The sequence below is a fragment of the Asterias rubens genome, chromosome 10, assembly GCF_902459465.1.
Source record: "Asterias rubens chromosome 10, eAstRub1.3, whole genome shotgun sequence".
In the NCBI taxonomy this organism is placed as follows: Eukaryota; Metazoa; Echinodermata; class Asteroidea; order Forcipulatida; family Asteriidae; genus Asterias; species Asterias rubens.
Genome location: NC_047071.1, coordinates 15,007,881 through 15,027,096, shown reverse-complemented (window position 1 = coordinate 15,027,096; position 19,216 = coordinate 15,007,881). Strand labels below are relative to the sequence as shown.

At 37.8% G+C, this 19,216-nt stretch overlaps 2 protein-coding genes across 5 annotated transcripts in view; both read left to right on the top strand.

Moving 5' to 3' along the window:
• The first annotated feature begins 2,929 nt into the window (after positions 1–2,929).
• On the top strand, positions 2,930–7,764 carry LOC117296046. Its single transcript, XM_033778907.1, has one exon. The coding sequence runs from the start codon at positions 5,223–5,225 to the stop codon at positions 7,227–7,229; it is 2,007 nt and encodes a 668-aa protein (XP_033634798.1). The 5' UTR covers positions 2,930–5,222; the 3' UTR covers positions 7,230–7,764.
• A 5,401-nt stretch (positions 7,765–13,165) lies between these two features.
• The window catches only part of LOC117295354 (myocyte-specific enhancer factor 2C-like), a 93,134-nt gene continuing 87,083 nt past the window's right edge, over positions 13,166–19,216 (top strand). For 3 of the 4 annotated variants that reach the window (XM_033777955.1, XM_033777951.1, XM_033777952.1), the window contains exon 1: positions 13,640–13,725. The gene's annotated coding sequence lies outside the window, so the exon portion shown is untranslated. Of the gene's footprint in view, positions 13,238–13,639; positions 13,726–19,216 lie in introns of those variants that run through there. The other variant, XM_033777953.1, reaches the window with a different exon arrangement.

The window sequence follows — 19,216 nt, the reverse complement described above, 5'->3', positions numbered from 1 at the left end:
CGTATATCACGGAAAGACATCTTTCTGTGATACCTTATCACGGAAAGATGTCTTTCTGTGATACCTCATCTTAGAAAGATGTCTTTCTGTGATACCTTATCTTGAAAAGATGTCTTTCTGTGATACCTTATCTTGAAAAGATGTCTTTCTGTGATACCTCATCTTAGAAAGATGTCTTTCTGTGATACCTTATCTTGAAAAGATGTCTTTCTGTGATACCTCATCTTAGAAAGATGTCTTTCTGTGATACCTTATCTTGAAAAGATGTCTTTCTGTGATACCTCATCTTAGAAAGATGTCTTTCTGTGATACCTTATCTTGAAAAGATGTCTTTCTGTGATACCTTATCTTGGAAAGATGTCTTTCTGGGATACCTTATCTTGAACAGATTATACCTTATCTTGGAAATATGTCTTTCCGTCCTGGAAAGATGTCTTTCTGTGATACCTTATCTTTGAAAGATGTCTTTCTGTGATACCTTATCTTTGAAAGATGTCTTTCTGTGATACCTTATCTTTGAAAGATGTCTTTCTGTGATACCTTTTCTTTGAAAGATGTCTTTCTGATGATACCTTATCTTGGAAAGATGTCTTTCTGTGACACCTTATCTTGGAAAGATGTCTAACTGTGATACTATCTCGGAAACGCGTATAAAATACCTTAAATATCATGGTATTCCGTCTTTCTATTATGTTGTATCTCGGAAACGCGGAAACATGGATGGTCACTTTAAGCTTCCGTAGCAAACAATTTTTATAATTAACTTTATTTTTTATTTAGTGAATTTTTTTTCTTAGGATGATTTTTTTGGATAGTTTTTTTTTTCTTGTTAATTTAAAAACATTTCGTGTAATTAATTTTAAGGGACAAACATTTCTTTTATTATTAGTGATTTTTTTTAATTTAGTGTCTTTTTTTTTCTAATGCATTTTTTTTTGATAGTTTTCTTTTACTGTTAATTTAAAAACATTTCGTGTATTTATTTTTAAAGGGACAAACATGTTTTTATTATAACCTTTTTTTATATTTAGTGTAATATTTTTTTCGAGTGGATTAATATTTTTTCATATTATTTCAAGTTTTGACTAATTGTTCATCTTTTCCCTTTATAATCTAAATTAACAATATGCTGTTTTTTATTTTATTATTATTTTGTTCATTTTAAACTTTTTGTGCTCTGTATTTACGATTTACACATAAATTTCGTTTGTTTATTATTGGTATTATTGTTTATCTTTAATTAATTGTAATTGTTCTTTAATTTTCGTTTTTTATGTTAGTTTTAAAAAATATAGTTAGTTTTTATTTTATTTAGCTTTTGGCCCTTTTGGCCGCCCATACATGATGCATGTTTTTCAACAGAGATTTGGGGAAACCTATAAGTAGATATTATTATAGCAGCCATCTTGTCTACTTCGAGTCCTAATGAATGTTAGGCCGTGTCCGAAACGGCGACTTCGGCTACAGCTACGGCTAGATCGCGCGCGTCTGCTATTCTTCAACACTGGTAGACCCGCTGATCTAGACGTAGCTGTAGCCGAAGTCGTCGTTTCGGACACGGCCTAACCAAACCGAGGCTAAAGGGAAAGAATAGTCTGGTACCCTGTATGGGTATAAGTATTTTCAGTTTCGTTTAATTTCATGATACTATTGGAGACAATATGGAACCTAACCAAATTGTACCATTCTGAAAAATAATTTCCCCAAATACATTGCCTAAGCTTTTTATGACAAAGTAATGTTGTTTTGGATGTATATAAATAGGGTGTGGCGTTTTTATTTGTCTTCACATGCTTCCATGCACGTACATTATTTGATTAACAATATGATATTCTCAGTCATTAACTTTAGTTATTTTTAACTTTTTATCAAACGTGTTTTTCAGCATAATGTGTTATTGGTTCAGACGTGAATTGTATCGTTGAATAAAGGACTTATACCTATTCAAAGATTTATTACCAAGTTGGATTAAGCTTTTGAATACATTGTGATTGTCAAGAAACGTGTAAAACCAACCCATGTTAAAGGCACTGCCGTCGATTTCACAAAACTCTTCCTAACTTAAGACTAATTTTAGGACTTAGGACGAGTCCCAACCCTGCACTGTAGCATGCAGACCTTAAGATTAATCTTAAGTTAGGACGAGTTACTCGTCCGAACTCGAGATAAGACGAGTCCTAACTCTGTGTGAAACTCGAACCCAGGTCACTATTGTAATGACTCAAAATAATGTGTTAGCATAACAACTTACTTGGTATGAGTAATGGAGAGCTGTTTATGGTATTGTGAGAAACGGCTCCCTCTGGAGTAAAGTAGCTTTTGAGAAAAAAAGGTAATTTCTCACTCAAATAAAAAATGACTTCGGCTGAAGCTTTTTATTATGCATCTGAAAGCAACAAGTTTTTTCCCTTTTTTTGTTTTATTCACTTGGAACTCAATGACCAACTGAGCCAAAATGTTCACAGATTTGTTATTTTTGCACAATATTGAGGTACAACAAGTGAGAATACTGGCCTTTGACAATTACCAAACGTGTCTAGTATAAACTAAATTTATCATTTGCAAAATCCTGCACTTCAGAGTAAACATATGACCACACAAATCAATCTAACCTTCATCAAGCACGTATTGAGCACACACCAGTCCACAAACTGCAATTTTGTGTTTTGTCTCGTGCCTGTGCTCATATTTGAATTTCGCAATTTGTTAGTCGTTCGGTTGATGCCAGCTATTATGCCGATTTGTAGAAAAAATTTTTAGAAAGGAAACGAAGAAAACAAAACTCGCCAGTGAAAGCTTTAGAAACGTTGCTTTCCAAATTGATGAGAAAACAGCATCAATATGTCACTATATTTACATCATGTAAATACATACACTTAGAGAGGTGACAGTTTCAATGGCCTAGCCTTTAGTCAAGGCGCACGCGGCAGACAGACAGTGGTTTAAAAAAAACTTAAACACCAGACACTTGATCGGCATTAATTTACAAAAAGTGTGTTCACCTTTCTCCTGAAGACGATCAGAGTATATACTGATTGAAACTTTCACTTATCAACCACCTGTTCTGTTCAGAATCAACACATACTAAAAATAGATATTTACATGGTGTTACCGCAAACCTCACCTACTTATATAACATACCTACTCCCACCATAGAGTAGCAAGGACCACCATGTAAAAGCTTCAAATTGAGTATTTTTATTTGTATTATCATTAATCATAGCAAAACCTGATCATCCTGAAGTTTTTATATCGTATAGATTATAGCCTACATGTAATTTGTTTACATTATTTATGTTTTTGTACCCTAGATTACAATAGCCTACATGCCTACATTTACTTGTTTACATTTTATGTAACAACATGCAATGCCCTAGCAGTGGGTATTCCATGTTTTACATACATTGTACATGTACTTGTTTACATTTTATGTAACAACATGCAATCCTAGCAGTGGGTATTTCGGCATGTTTTACATAGCGGCTTGTCAACATTCAACAGTCGAGGAAGCATGCGACAACCTGCACGGGGTGATACGGGTCACATTCCTGCCGCGCTTCAGCGATGAATCGGGAAAATAATCCGGCAATAACCAAATATAATTTGTTTTGCACCACGCGATTCTTGTTATACAATGTACAGACGTACATTTTGTTGTAGTATAAAGCTAGTTTGATATGGACATTGGACATTCACGTATGGTTTGTATTTCACCTACATATGGTTTGTGCTTTCTTGTTTTGATAATTTGACATTCGCATAGGTTAGTACAGTGAATGTTCGAATGTCCATTATCAAACCATGTAGGTAGAATGTTCAAACTAACTTTACTGTCATAATTTATTACTGCACATGTAGTTATTATCTTTACTAAATAAATAGGTTCGCTGTCCTAGGGCGGCTGAAGTAATCCTATCATGTGAATACTAACAAAAAAATGTTTAAGGAAGATAGTTTTTCTGACCGCGCGACTGCAGTAATCAAAGTCAGCAACAGCAACATTTGAAATCCAAGTTTTTTTTTCTTTTTAAACCCGTCATCATAATTTGTCCCAAATCATAAGAGTGGATTACAAAAAAAAAAAGTTGGCGTTAGGGCTGCATTCAAATCGGTCAATCATAGGTCAATCGCCATTTTCTTTATTCGTGGTGGAAGGTTTTACAAGCCTCACATTTATATGCAAAAGCGAATTTTATTTGTTTCTATCTCTCTCTTACTTCGTTTTCTTTTGTCAGCATTTGAAAAAAAGGATGTCAACAAAAATCCGCTTAAAATTAAATTTTGTGAAGCAGTAATACAATCGTAGTTTTTATTTCAAATGGCCTCGTATACAATATTGTCCACCCTTGGTCTGTTTACTTGGTTCCTCGCATCGGTGTCAATTATATCGTCAGCTTTAGTCGCCCTTCCCCTGCAGAAAGCCTCATGAAATCATGCTTGAAACCAAATTAAGTTTGCACAGTTTTTAATAAAATATTTAATGGACAGATGGACTCCTGTTGCTAAACTTAATGAAGCTTGTATAATGATGTCTCGTCTTGTACACAAACCAAGTTAGCGATTGTCAACACAAGCTTTACACGGTCCATTCACACAACCGCCCACATACCACAGGCTTTGTATGTTGTCTAGTTATTGTGTTTATTGGTTCCCCCATCCATGCTGTAACGAATCAGCCGTGACTGAGTCACAATAAGAACAGTATTTTTCACTCTTGTTGTTTTGTCAAAAAAGTATCCCCCCTCAGTTCATCACTCATGAAAACACCAACTTTATAAGTCCAGCCGGATACACTGTAGTATAGTGAGAACATTGTTTTGGTGTAAGTTGAGAATTGGATATTCGGATTGCACGCTGTGTGGAGGCTGAGAACTGAAAGTGCCCTGAGAATTTCCACAGGGTTAAATGGAAACTGTGTGTTGGTGTTGCGTGTACTTTTACGGATGGGGTTATGTTACCAACTGTGAGGCATAAACCTGTGGAAAAAAAGACCTGTCTTCACGCTGGGACGTAAAGAACAAAAACGTATTGATGTCTTGACCGAACACGCATCTTTTCACGTAGTCTTGCGAACCAGTGGCGGAAATAGATTGGTGAGTCATTGGAATCACTATTGATTGTTATAGCTTTATAGTGTTTATCACAACTCAGTTGTGCTCTGCTCCCTTAGCGTGTGACAGATTTGACTGCTCTCATGGAAGTTTGACAGCCCAGACAACATCATGATGAAACTATTGCCAGTTTCGGTTGTCGTCGTCGTCGCTGTCATTGTCACCAGTCAAGCTGCCACTGTCCTCGTACACCAGGATGTAACACTGACTTGCAGCATCGGCCCGACTGCCCCGAGATCGTCAGCAGTGTTTTGGTATTCAAATGGGATCCATGAATACCTCACCAGTGACTTTACCACGATCAATGAGCTTAACAACACCGCTCGATCGGTTTATCGTCGTCTCTCCGCGGTTGGTTCTGGGATTAGAGGAAAGTACAATCTACAAATCACTGATGTAAGACCAGAGGATGAGGGGGTTTACGTTTGTGGCTATTACCAGCCGAACGGTACGTGGTTTACAGTGAAGACAGAGAAGCTAGATGTCCTCATCCCACCTGCCCGGGAGTTCCCCGCATGTTCTGTTCAGACGACCAGTGATGCTCTCCTCGCCCCGGGGATGTTGGTGAATCTCACCTGCATCTCTTACGGTGGTAACCCACCGGCAACTTTGGAGTGGTACAGGGCAGGGGTACGTATGGAGGGTGTCACAGCACACGGCGGGTTGTGGGTTTATCTTCAGCATCGTATACTTGACAGCGACAGTGGGGTTGAGTTTACATGTCAAGCGAGCAGCCCAGCACTATCAGAGCCGAAAAGCTGCAGTATAACACCCTATCGGAGAGCTTCACAGCTGTACATTGAACACGAACACGGAGGACTTGTTGCTATGGGAGAATCGGCAACATTTACATGCGCCAACAGAGACATTCTCTTGCACGATGATGAGGTTTATTACCGATGGTACATCAATGGTGCATTGGTGGAGGAGAGAGAAACCAAAACAATGATAATAGATGATGGAAGGAGCCTTACTCTTCTCAACATCACCACTGAGTATAATAAATCAACTGTTTCTTGTGAGAGAGTCGAGGAGCTCGCTGCAAGAAGCTCAGCATCTATGTCAATTCTGGTCGTGTCTCCATCATCGCTGAACCACACACCGGTGCTTTATCAACCGGAACAACCTGACTATTCCACAAAAGATCCACCCCTCGGCCCCACTACAATTGGACTAACTATCGGTGCCTTCTTCTGTGGTATGTTTCTGATGCTCTTCTTGATTTTTGTCTTGTGGCTCGCTGCAAACGCCCGCCGACGCGGACGTTTCGACGTCAGTCATAAATCCAGCAACGGCAGACATTTCGTCGGGTGGCAAAAGATTGCCCCTAGAACAACCGAAGTAGAGAAATTCGACCATTGTGCCATTCACCTTGAAAAATCTTCCCCGGTGCGCACCTTCAAGAAACCCATCAGTGGACAACCCGCCACCAACATGTATGAGTCAGTGAAAAATGCGACCGTTCACCGAGATGACCCTTCCGGTGGTTGCAATGGCGTGGGTGTGATGACAACGCCCCCTATGACTATGAGTCAGAATGCGAAGCTAGCTGCCTCTCACGACCCTCTCCCAACGTACAAGAAACCTTCCCCGCTGAGACTGATGAGCGAATCGGGGAGACCTTTACTCCCCTCCTCGTCGCCCCGGAGTCGTGGTTACTCAGTGGATAGGGACTACACTGCATCAATGCCGGACCTTGCCCTACGATACTTCGGCGAGCCAGTACTGTCGGCACTCGATCACGACTACGTCAATCTCCCCGCCGTACCGTCTTCGTCCCCGAAAGATGGCTCGGGCAGCTCTACTCCCTCGTACGTAAACTGTGAATTCGCGAGCACCATCTCACCACCAAAAAGTACGAGGTTGTCATTACCAAAATCAAATCCGCAAAAGAAGTCTTTGTCTTATGCCGAACTTGACTTGCCGTGTGTCGGTGATAGATCTCCAACGCCCGTGTCGCCGAAGAGCCCGGCCGAACACAAGTCAAGAGCCGGTAGTGTATCCGTTGGGCGCACTAATTACGCTGAGATAGCTTACGTTTTTAAAGACAGAAGGCAGCAGAGTTTGCCATCAGTTAAACTGGTTGGACTCAGTGAAGGGTTTGGCGTGAAAGTCTAAAAGGCCTTGTCATAAGGGGCATGTTTTTTTATTCGGGCAACTTGGGGTCAACCGACTGCACTTGTGAGTGCAACAAGGAGAACTTTGGCAGCGCAAGAGGCATTCTTCTGTGGATCCCCAAGAAAATAACTATTAGAACACTTAAATGGGAATGGGGTTTCTTCTTGGAGATTGACTGGGACTTTAGTTGCCTGTAAGTTGCCCCATGTGAGGCACCCATGATATAACGACAAACGCTTTTTAACTGTATAATTACCAGGGATACAATAATTTTCTTAGCATATTGACAGTTAACCTATGAGTGACACCTGTTTGCTTCTAGTCATGTGCCTACATGTGATCTATTCTGATATCAGTAAACGACAATGTCAGTGTTGAGAAGGGACCAATTTCATAGAGCTGCACACAAAAGTATGCTTACAAGAATAAGGTTATCAGCCAAACTACCCTGTCACAGTGTACAGTTTACAATTGGTATCCTGCCCATTTCTGCACAGCAGACAATAGGGACTTTTCGTTTTCGACGACGGATGGTTCTGCGACGGTTGTTTACCTAAACGTTGTCGTTTTCAGCACAACGAAGATTCATCCAAAGTACTGTCGTAGAAATTGAGGGACGACCGTCCTCAAAGCCGACGCATGCGCAGATGACGCCAAATGTCATCTTACCCGTCGCAGAACCATCCGTCGTCGAAAACGAAAAGTCCCTAATATTAAAAGCAATACTTCTGCTAAAGCAGCTCTATGAAATTGGGCACTGAAAAACAGCGTTTCAGGCAAAACTATTTCGAGGGAGGTTTGCCACCTTGATCATCAATTTAATACGCTTTGGAAGTTAGCATGGAAAAATGGGGAAAAATATCAAATCTTCTATGCCGTGTCCATTGTGAAAGCTCGATATACTTAGATATAATTTTTGTCATTTGGATAAAATGTCACGTTTAACGTTGTAAAAAATGCTCGTGTTCCTTGTTAAATAATGGCATTAAAAAAAAACTTTTCTCCGAAATTTGACAAGTTCAAAAGTTGTGTATCAATAATTTTGACAAACAAACTTTACAGGTTTTCACAATGTCACAGGATATGCGGATATTTTCAATAGATGTTGTGATTGTGCGTTCAATTCGCTTGACTGAAGTCAAGGCTGAGTGACAATAATTGGTAATCCCTATGCATTGTAGCCACTTTCAATAGTGCATTTTATAGTTTTGTCAGAATTCAAAATTTCCTTGAACTTATCGAGGTCTTCCAAACCGCGGTTTTATAGTTAACCGAGGCATTTGAAGGTATGTAGGAATGTGAAATATGATAATGGGTGAAAATTGTTGAAAAGAAACTTTAGTAAGCCTCTGTCGGCTTTTTATAAAAGGATGGTAGGGCCTTCAAAAGCCCTACAGTATGTTGCGTGACGTGAGCCATAAAAACAAGCATTTTTATAGGACTATGGTAACTTGCTTCATGAAATGCCATTATATATATATATATTTGTATTTGCTGATTTATAATAATATCTGATTTGACACCCACATTTGGGCATATAGAGGGCAACATCTTTATGGCCGCGCCTATCACCACATGTGAGGTCTTTTTGTCTAAAGTCTAAAACCTTTGTAGCAAAAACTTGTAGGAACATTACTTTAATGAGTCACATGATCTTCATAGATATTGCGCGGTCTATAGACTCATCAACGTTTTATCTCTTGTTTAGGTCCATGAAATTCTTTTGTGTCCATTATACTCTTCATCAATATTTAATAATCCGGGTGTAATGATGTATATTATTGTAAAAAGAGTTCGGTATCGTGTTGTATGAGAAGTTGTAAATAATATTGTAAATAATTGACTACACTGTAACGATGTTGTTTTTGTATTTAAATACCAACATTGTAAAAGAAAATTCGCTTGATTTTTGTATGAGAAGTTGTAAACAATGTAAATCAGTTTGCTACACTGCAACATCATTGTTTTGTATTTACCATGGTTTTGTATAATGAGAAGGTTACATCGAACCCTTCAGTTAGCAATAAAGGAGGTGGGTCTATTTTAGACCCTTTCGAAACAAATGCTTGGGCTCTTGTAGCTCCGTAAATTATTTTGAAAAGATGTGTATTTTCATCGATCAGGGCTTCTAAACTGGCGGATGATGAGTTCGAAGCCCAACCCATGTTTTCAGCTGTTAAAGACACTGGACACTATTGGTAATTGTCAAAGACCAGTCTTCTCACTTAGTGTATCTCAACATATACATCAAATAACAAACTTGTGAAAATTTGAGCTCAATCGGTTGTCGAAGTTGCAAGATAATAATGAAAGAAAAACACCCGTGTCACACGAAGTTGTGTGCTTTTAGATGCTTGATTTCGAGACCTCAAATTCTAAATCTGAGGTCTCGAAATCAATATCGTGGAAAATTACTTCTTTCTCAAAAACTACGTTATTTCAGAGGGAGCCGCTTCTCAAAATATTTTATACTATCAACCTCTCCCCATTACTCGTTACCAAGTAAGGTTTCATGCTAATAACTATTTTGAGTAATTACCAATAGTGTCCACTGCCTTTAAGAAACCAATTTGTACATTTTTTTAACCACAGAGGGCGGTCGGCAGCTTTTATTATAATTATTCTGTTGAAGGTATCATCGGGGCGATGCAAAGCATCCTTGTATCAAGAGCGACCTCTGTTGGTACGGTACATCAATTATTTTATTGTTATCCAATTTACAATTGGTATCCTGCCCATTTCTGCACAGCAGACAATATTAAAAGCAATACTTCTGCTAAAGCAGCTCTATGAAATTGGGCACTGAAAAACAGCGTTTCAGGCAAAACTATTTCGAGGGAGGTTTGCCACCTTGATCATCAATTTAATACGCTTTGGAAGTTAGCATGGAAAAATGGGGAAAAATATCAAATCTTCTATGCCGTGTCCATTGTGAAAGCTCGATATACTTAGATATAAATTTTGTCATTTGGATAAAATGTCACGTTTAACGTTGTAAAAAATGCTCGTGTTCCTTGTTAAATAATGGCATTTAAAAAAACTTTTCTCCGAAATTTGACAAGTTCAAAAGTTGTGTATCAATAATTTTGACAAACAAACTTTACAGGTTTTCACAATGTCACAGGATATGCGGATATTTTCAATAGATGTTGTGATTGTGCGTTCAATTCGCTTGACTGAAGTCAAGGCTGAGTGACAATAATTGGTAATCCCTATACATTGTAGCCACTTTCAATAGTGCATTTTATAGTTTTGTCAGAATTCAAAATTTCCTTGAACTTATCGAGGTCTTCCAAACCGCGGTTTTATAGTTAACCGAGGCATTTGAAGGTATTTATATAGGAATGTGAAATATGATAATGGGTGAAAATTGTTAAAAAGAAACTTTAGTAAGCCTCTGTCGGCTTTTTATAAGGATGGTAGGGCCTTCAAAAGCCCTACAGTATGTTGCGTGACGTGAGCCATAAAAACAAGCATTTTTATAGGACTATGTTAACTTGCTTCATGAAATGCCATTATATATATATATTTGTATTTGCTGATTTATAATAATATCTGATTTGACAGCCACATTTGGGCATATAGAGGGCAAAATCTTTATGGCCGCGCCTATCACCACATGTGAGGTCTTTTTGTCTAAAGTCTAAAACCTTTGTAGCAAAAACTTGTAGGAACATTACTTTAATGAGTCACATGATCTTCATAGATATTGCGCGGTCTATAGACTCATCAACGTTTTATCTCTTGTTTAGGTCCATGAAATTCTTTTGTGTCCATTATACTCTTCATCAATATTTAACAATCCGGGTGTAATGATGTATATTATTGTAAAAAGAGTTCGGTATCGTGTTGTATGAGAAGTTGTAAATAATATTGTAAATAATTGACTACACTGTAACGATGTTGTTTTTGTATTTAAATACCAACATTGTAAAAGAAAATTCGCTTGATTTTTGTATGAGAAGTTGTTAATAATGTAAATCAATTTTCTACACTGCAACATCATTGTTTTGTATTTACCATGGTTTTGTATAATGAGAAGGTTACATCGAACCCTTCAGTTAGCAATAAAGGAGGTGGGTCTATTTTAGACCCTTTCGAAACAAATGCTTGGGCTCTTGTAGCTCCGTAAATTATTTTGAAAAGGTGTGTATTTTCTTCGATCAGGGCTTCTAAACTGGCGGATGATGAGTTCGAAGCCCAACCCATGTTTTCAGCTGTTAAAGACACTGGAAACTATTGGTAATTGTCAAAGACCAGTCTTCTCACTTAGTGTGTCTCAACATATACATAAAATAACAAACTTGTGAAAATTTGAGCTCAATCGGTTGTCGAAGTTGCAAGATAATAATGAAAGAAAAACACCCGTGTCACACGAAGTTGTGTGCTTTTAGATGCTTGATTTCGAGACCTCAAATTCTAAAACTACGTTATTTCAGAGGGAGCCGCTTCTCAAAATATTTTATACTATCAACCTCTCCCCATTACTCGTTACCAAGTAAGGTTTCATGTTAAAGACACTGGACACTATTGGTAATTGTCAAAGACCAGTCTTCTCACTTAGTGTATCTCAACATATACATAAAATAACAAACTTGTGAAAATTTGAGCTCAATCGGTTGTCGAAGTTGCAAAATCGTGGAAAATTACTTCTTTCTCAAAAACTACGTTATTTCAGAGGGAGCCGCTTCTCAAAATATTTTATACTATCAACCTCTCCCCATTACTCGTTACCAAGTAAGGTTTCATGCTAATAACTATTTTGAGTAATTACCAATAGTGTCCACTGCCTTTAAGAAACCAATTTGTACATTTTTTTAACCACAGAGGGCGGTCGGCAGCTTTTATTATAATAATTATTCTGTTGAAGGTATCATCGGGGCGATGCAAAGCATCCTTGTATCAAGAGCGACCTCTGTTGGTACGGTACATCAATTATTTTATTGTTATCCACAGGTTCGCTGGGTCGGGCTGCCGTGCGGGCACACATTCGTGGATCATTTCCCCTAACCCTTGTATTGCCACCGAACACTTCTTCCTGTGTTTACGAAAAATCCGTTTATAAAAAATGCAAAAATACTGTTTTTTTGTAAGTCCATTGCAAAAGAACATAGTTATTATTATTTTGCATTTGAATATAATAATAATGGGGCTCGATCGCACATTATTTATTCGGGCAGGTTCAAGTCCCGCTCAGGGTCTATTTTTTTTGGGTTCAACCCCGAATTATTTAAAATAATTCCCGCGTGGTTAATCCTTGATATTTTTGGGGGTTACAAAGTCGCGAACCGGCCCCTTACGTTGATTCCTCGGCTGCCTCTTCTTTGCATCTTAAACTGGGCATGGAGTTAGACCGTAATTACACGACAGCGATAGTTACAGATTGAATGGCAGACTAGCCCCGCCCCCTGAACATTGAGAAAATAGGGACCAACAGTCAACACAATATAATATTTCAGTTGATAGAGCACTTTAATCAATAGGTCGTAGGTACAAGTCGTGCTCATAATATTAATAGGTATCTTTGTTCACCACCCACATATTTTTTAGCCGCTATTCTTAGAAAATAGCAAACAAATTTGACAAAGACAATAAGCTAAAAATACTTTACTTTACCTGGATTTATAATTGGCTTCGTTGGAAAGGATTAACGGATTAGTCAAAACATTTGGTTTTCTTCTCACAAAAATAAATTAATTTCTAAGTATTTAGACCTTACGGTCGCTCTCAGCCATGTCCGTGTGCTGGACATGCTGCACCGCGATCTTTTACATAACAGTTTCTGCAAGGCGGGTCCTCCCAAATATGGTGCGAGCTACGTCATCTCCGTAGCTATGACGTCAATCGGTTGCTAACTGCCCAGATGCCGTGGAGGCCCACCCCCTAAATTGCAGTGTTCCTGGATTTTCTCCCTCATTTTTTTTTTACTGACGACAGCTAACTTAACTGAGCAAGAACTTTAAGGATATCGAGTATTGCTGTGAATCAGAAATATCAGGCAAGGAAAGGTAAGTTGAAAGTAAAGTTTGATGAAAAGTATTTCTCATGCATCATGCTACTGATTTGTAATGCAATCACAAATGGGAATCTACCCCTTTCTCAAAATAACATCGTGATCTGTTCATTAGCATAATTGAGTGAAAATTAGTCCGCGGGTGAACGACATAAACAAACTAATCCCTTGTTATGTTGAAAGATTATTTCTTTGAACAATCACCTACAAACAAAATCGTACCATTCAGAGAAACAAATCATAAACTTAGAGAGGCTTTTATACCTAAAAATGGACAATTTCTTTCATAACGATTTATTTCGAGGTTTGTTTTTAATTTGTCGCGAATTGATATGTTGCGTCATCGGTAATGTGATGAGGCGCCATGATATGGGCATTCCAAAACAAGATTGCAATATTTTGGAGTCTGGCGTTTGTGTGCAGGCGGTGTTTTCTCGTTCACCTAAAAATAGCTTCACGGAGTTTCAACGTTTATATTACTGGGTAAGTAAAAATAGCAACAGATTGTGCGGTACACGCTGGTCGGTGTTTATGGTCGGTGGTATGGGACTTGGGTATATTTTTGGGGCTAAACTGTCTTCGAAGTGTTGGCCTAAACAGATTTTCGGATACGTGTTCAGTGCTTGTATTATTGTACTCATAAATCAAGAACACACAATTCGCGATGATCGTAACGAACGGTAAAAGTTCATGCATTGCAGACGGTAAAATGGGGGAACAGGCAGCATTTGGATTCGTGACATTGTATTTTGTATAATCTATGTTATAACCATGTGCAGTTTTTATTTTAACTTCTGCCCATTTGTATTATTTTTCAATGTGTGCAAAATCTAACAGCAGTTCATTCTATTTTCATGTAGGATTGCCTACTGTCATGTGTGTGTGTACGTGCGAATGCATGTGGGGCAGACACTGACAGTGTCTGTACTGCGTTGCATTATTGTGCATGTTGTTGTACCCTGTGTTGTGCTCTTTACTGTTTTTCGAAATGCAATGTCGGGTAAAGGAAGCAGGTACTTCCTCCATATTTCCAAATGAAAGGTCGTGGGTGGGTTGTCGTAGCTGACAATGGCTCAATAATAAGCAAGGACGGGGGTATTACCCAAAATTTGAATCAGGAAGAGTGCTTTTGGCTTTTTTACTTAATATTAGTATTTAGTTTGGATAACTTTCCGTATGGCGCCACCACTTTTTCATTCGATATAAAATAATATAGGAACTTATTTACCTGATTGATATATCCCGTTTTGTAAAAATGAGTGAAAAAGTGGTGGCGCCATACGGAAACTTTTCCTTTAGTTTAAATAAATAATGATTCATTCAACCATGGAGGTAAGCAGTAGGCCAATAGTGATACAAACCATAAATCTTAAAACTGATTGTTTAGTAAATAACACTAGGGGTGTAGTCGTCGTACTTACTTGGGTCATAAATTATGAATGAAAAAGTGATGGTTGTGTTCAGCATCCTTCTTGTCCTTCGGCAGCTTTTTCCACTAACCATTTATCACCATAGTCTTAAATATAGCTCACAAACAATTTAGAAGTTGTAATAAACAGATCCCATTCATCTCAATTTATCTCAATTCATTTTTTTTTTTATGCCATGATGCCGTCCCTTCACCAATTCCTCCATCCTAATTTTGTTGTCAAGACAACTTTCAAAGCTTATCGAAGAAACTCCAGATCACTTGCAAATTTTACAATTCATGTAAAACTGTTGTGTTGAAAACACGACCAATCACATGCAGACTCAACCCGGCTCATGGGCGCTTCATGACTTGTGAGCGCTTGATGATATGATGGTGTGTTGTATTTAAAACTGATTGAAGAGGGAGAAAAAAAGAGGGAACAACTCAACCCAGACTTGAATAACTTAAAATGGTAGGCGTTAAAGCCATTATACACTTTCGGAACAGAAAAACAAAAAAAAGTCCACAGATTTACAAATAACTCACAGGGTTTACATAAGGTAATGGTGAAAGACTTCTCTTGAAATATCATTCCATGAAATGCTTTACTTTTTGAAAAAAACATTAAAACAATTATCAATTCTCTATATCGAGAATTACGGATTTATTTTAAACACATGTCATGACACGGCGAAACGTGCGGCAACAAGAGTAGGTTTTCCCGTTATTTTCTCCTGACTCTGATGACCGATTGAGCCTAAATTTTCACAGGTTTGTTATTTTATAAATAAGTTGTGATACACGAAGTGTGGGCCATTGGACAATACTGTTTACCGAAAGTGTCCGTGGTAATTGTCAAAGACTTCACAGTTGGTGTTCTTCTACCGTATGCATAAAATAACAAACCTGTGAAAATTTTAGCTCAACCAGTTGTCGAAGTTGCTAGGAAAGTAAAAAACACCATTGTCGCACCATGGTCACACGAAGTTGTGTGTTTCAGATGCTTGATTTTGAGACCTCAAATTCTAAATCCGAGGTCTCAAAATCAAATTCGTGGAAAATAACTCTTTCTCAAAAACTACATCACTTCAGAGGGAGGTGTTTTTCATAATGTTTTATACCATCAACCTCTCCCCATTACTCGTAATCAAGAAAGTTTTATTTTTTATTTTGAGTAGGCCCCCTAATTACGAATAGTGTCCACTGCCTTTAAACCAGAACTTCATTTTATTTGTTAAAAAAAGATTTGAAAGAACCAAACTGAAATGTAGTGTAAATTACATTTAGAGATTAAAAGCAGCACAGTTTCTGATTCCCCATATTTAATGAAAGAGGATGTTGTTACTGTGTTACGGTATTGTGTTGCTTGGTAGCTCAATTTAGAAGCTCACACATATTAAAAATGATGTTAGTTCGGGAAGAGGAAATAATTGAATGAAATTACAAAAATTACGTCATATCCACGGTAACCTTAAATTATTTTTCAAGCAGTAGGGGCTTTTGGAATTTGTACTTTCTTCGCCAAACTGTAATGAAAAGTTATGACATTTTGTTGTTGTTGGATTGTTCGGTATGTAAAGATACTTAAAATAGATTTTAATTATTTTTCTTAGGGTTTGCCCCAAAAATTTCAGCTCAAACCTTTGCTGCATTGGTCTGGGACACTACATTGCAAGGAGTTGAATCGTTAGGTTTCCTATGGGAAGACAAGATATGCTGATAAAAAAAGTCAATTAGGCCTACATCTTACTATTTTCATATTTGGACTTCAAAATCTGAAGAAATTTCCAATGAAATTTTGCTTAGTATTGTGGTTCAGAGCACGTTTGATTTTGATGTATAGTTGCGGTCATGTGGTTCAGTTAATAAACCTTTTTTCATTACGAAGAGTGGAAATTGAGTTGTCCTCAGCTTTTTTTTTCTTCAAATTTTCATCTAAAACATGAAATGAAGGTTCTTGTTACTAAGGCCTACATAATAAAAAGTATTTCTTCCCAGCAGGTCAAATTCCAGGAATTTTGAAACGCATCTCATAACCATTTGTTTGGTCATGGTAATGTTCGTAAAGTAGGGTTGTTACACAGTATAGTACATTGTGCATCAAACATGCTTTTCAAAGATTGAGCTTGGGTCTGGTTTTTTATTATAATCTGTTACAGATTTTTCTGAAATAGAGGGACACCTTTGGTAATTACTAAAAAACTTGGGCATAAAAACTTACATCCATGGTACTTGGTAAGAAGCACTGCAACTGTTGATAAATGTATTTACATGTTGAGAAGCGATTCCCTTCGCATAAATGTGGTTTAAGAGAGAGGCCAGGGATTCCACCATTTTAAAACATTTCAATCTTAGAAATGTTTCTTAATCAATTGTGTATGCCATTTACGGATTATTTTTCCTGATTCAGGACTTTGTGATTTGTTTATAGTGTGGAATTTAATTTATTGGTTTTACATGCAATGATATAGAAACTACCTTTTTGTACATATAACAAAATGTTGTATAACATAGTCAATAGTCAGCAATAATTGGTCTAGTAAAAAAAAGTTGCGTTGTCATTGGAAAAACTACAATTTTGTTGTAACCATACACACAGTGAAGACATACAGGGATACTTAATTATTCATCAGAGACTGACTGTGTATTGTATAGAATGACTCTTGTTTTATACCCCATCTTAGCAGTAAAGAGCAGCAGGCGTTTATTCAACCTCCCCCCTTCACATGATGACGATGACGGTGCGTTAGTGGCAACAGGCCAAGAATTAGTGGTGTCATTACCGGGTATAGGTGCTCGTCTGTTGAGCTTCCTGCCTCCAGTTTGCAGCACCTGCTGGCATTTTTAAGTTGCGGTGAGCTGAGATTCCACCTGCCGAACAGTTTCACTACTTCATGGCTTTCCCACACCTTTCACCGTACCCAATTTATTACAATAAAGTAAGCATCTTTGAATCATGCAGACAGAATGAAACATTCTGATTTGCCCCCTCCTCTTGTTTCACAGAATTCATACATCTTTTGTGTCACCTGTACATTTCTAGGCCTGATACTGAGTCTACCTCCATGGTCTGAAGTTATTATTAAAAATTTTGGTACTATGTTGCTTTTTCTCTTTGAAATTCTGTACAAGGCCCTTCCACTATGCTCAAAGACCAACCCCTGCTGATTGTGGTCAGTGGTCTGCACTGCTTACACATTTATTTCTAGTCTACACCGTACACAAAATGACTATACAAAAGCTACACTATAAAAATGTAAATTTTATATTTGGTGTGTTCAAAATGGAGGAAAACTTACAAAATTACAAGTTTGTACACCCATACTGTACATACCCAGTAGGATATGTTATATAAAAGAAAAATTTATTGCAATTGTACGTAACACAACGTCAAGCTGTCAACAATAAAGGGGTTATTCATAGTTGATCATCCCTAGATTTTGATTTGATCACTAATAACTTCCTTCCCAAGTATCAATCACTAATTAGAACTACTGATACTCCCCACAACTTGATGCACTGTTGCAGTTGACTTGCTCACAGGCTTGTACCTCACTGCTCTCAGCTTGCGTACATTAGTTGCGTCCATCAGTGCCACTGTACGTGCAGACTTGGCCAGCGTTAAAGAAAAAATTCTTGGCACAAAACCAAGAATTTAAATGTGTTAGACTGATAGCGAATTTGATCTTTGTAGACCCGTTCTTAAAAGACATAAATCACATTGGTGAGGTTGTGTCGAAAAGTGACGACCTTTTATATAATCATGAATATCTACCCCCCCCACCCCCTTGAAAGCTTTCACTGCACCCGTGCCCAAATGACTCCCATAGCAACCGGCCTGTTGACACTTAAACCAAAAATAACATTAATGCTCTTAACAACAAATCAAAGCTTTTCAAAACTTCACTCTACACTTCTTCTTGTACGAAAAATCGTAAATGTTTTGTGCATTAGTGAGAGTTTCAGATGGCACATAATTTGAGAGTTGTACAGAAGTCTTTTTAGAAAAAGGTTAAAACAAACAGACGGAGCACCACCAGACTTTCTCAGCTTGTCAACTTTTTCAGTTATAATTGTGTCTCAAAGTTGTTTTCTATTGAGATTTAGAATGGTTGTAATAACTTTTGACAAGTGCCAATTTACAAAACTGTTGATTTTACCAACAAAATAGTTAGTGTAACAAACTTGTGTCAACACTGTGTACGGTTGACTCTCTCATTGTAAAGTGGGTTAACTTTTGCAGATTGCGACAGCCTCGATGTCAACTATCCGTTTTATATTAAGATGCAGTCGTTTGACCTTTGTATTTTAGGTGTTGCCTGTATCCTGGCTAATGTAAAAATAGCTTCCAGGGACTAACAACCCTTTTAATAGCGAGGGGGGGGGGCAGGTTTGACAAAAATCTTGTCTTAAGGTCTTGTTTACTACACCTGCTGTGCAAACGTTGCCTTTAATGTGAACTGACAGGAGGTTTGTCACTTCCTACCTACTACATCTTTGTAGAAAAGCCCTAAGTATTAAGGGCACTAACATGCTCAGTTCACACTCTTGATACAAAGGAGA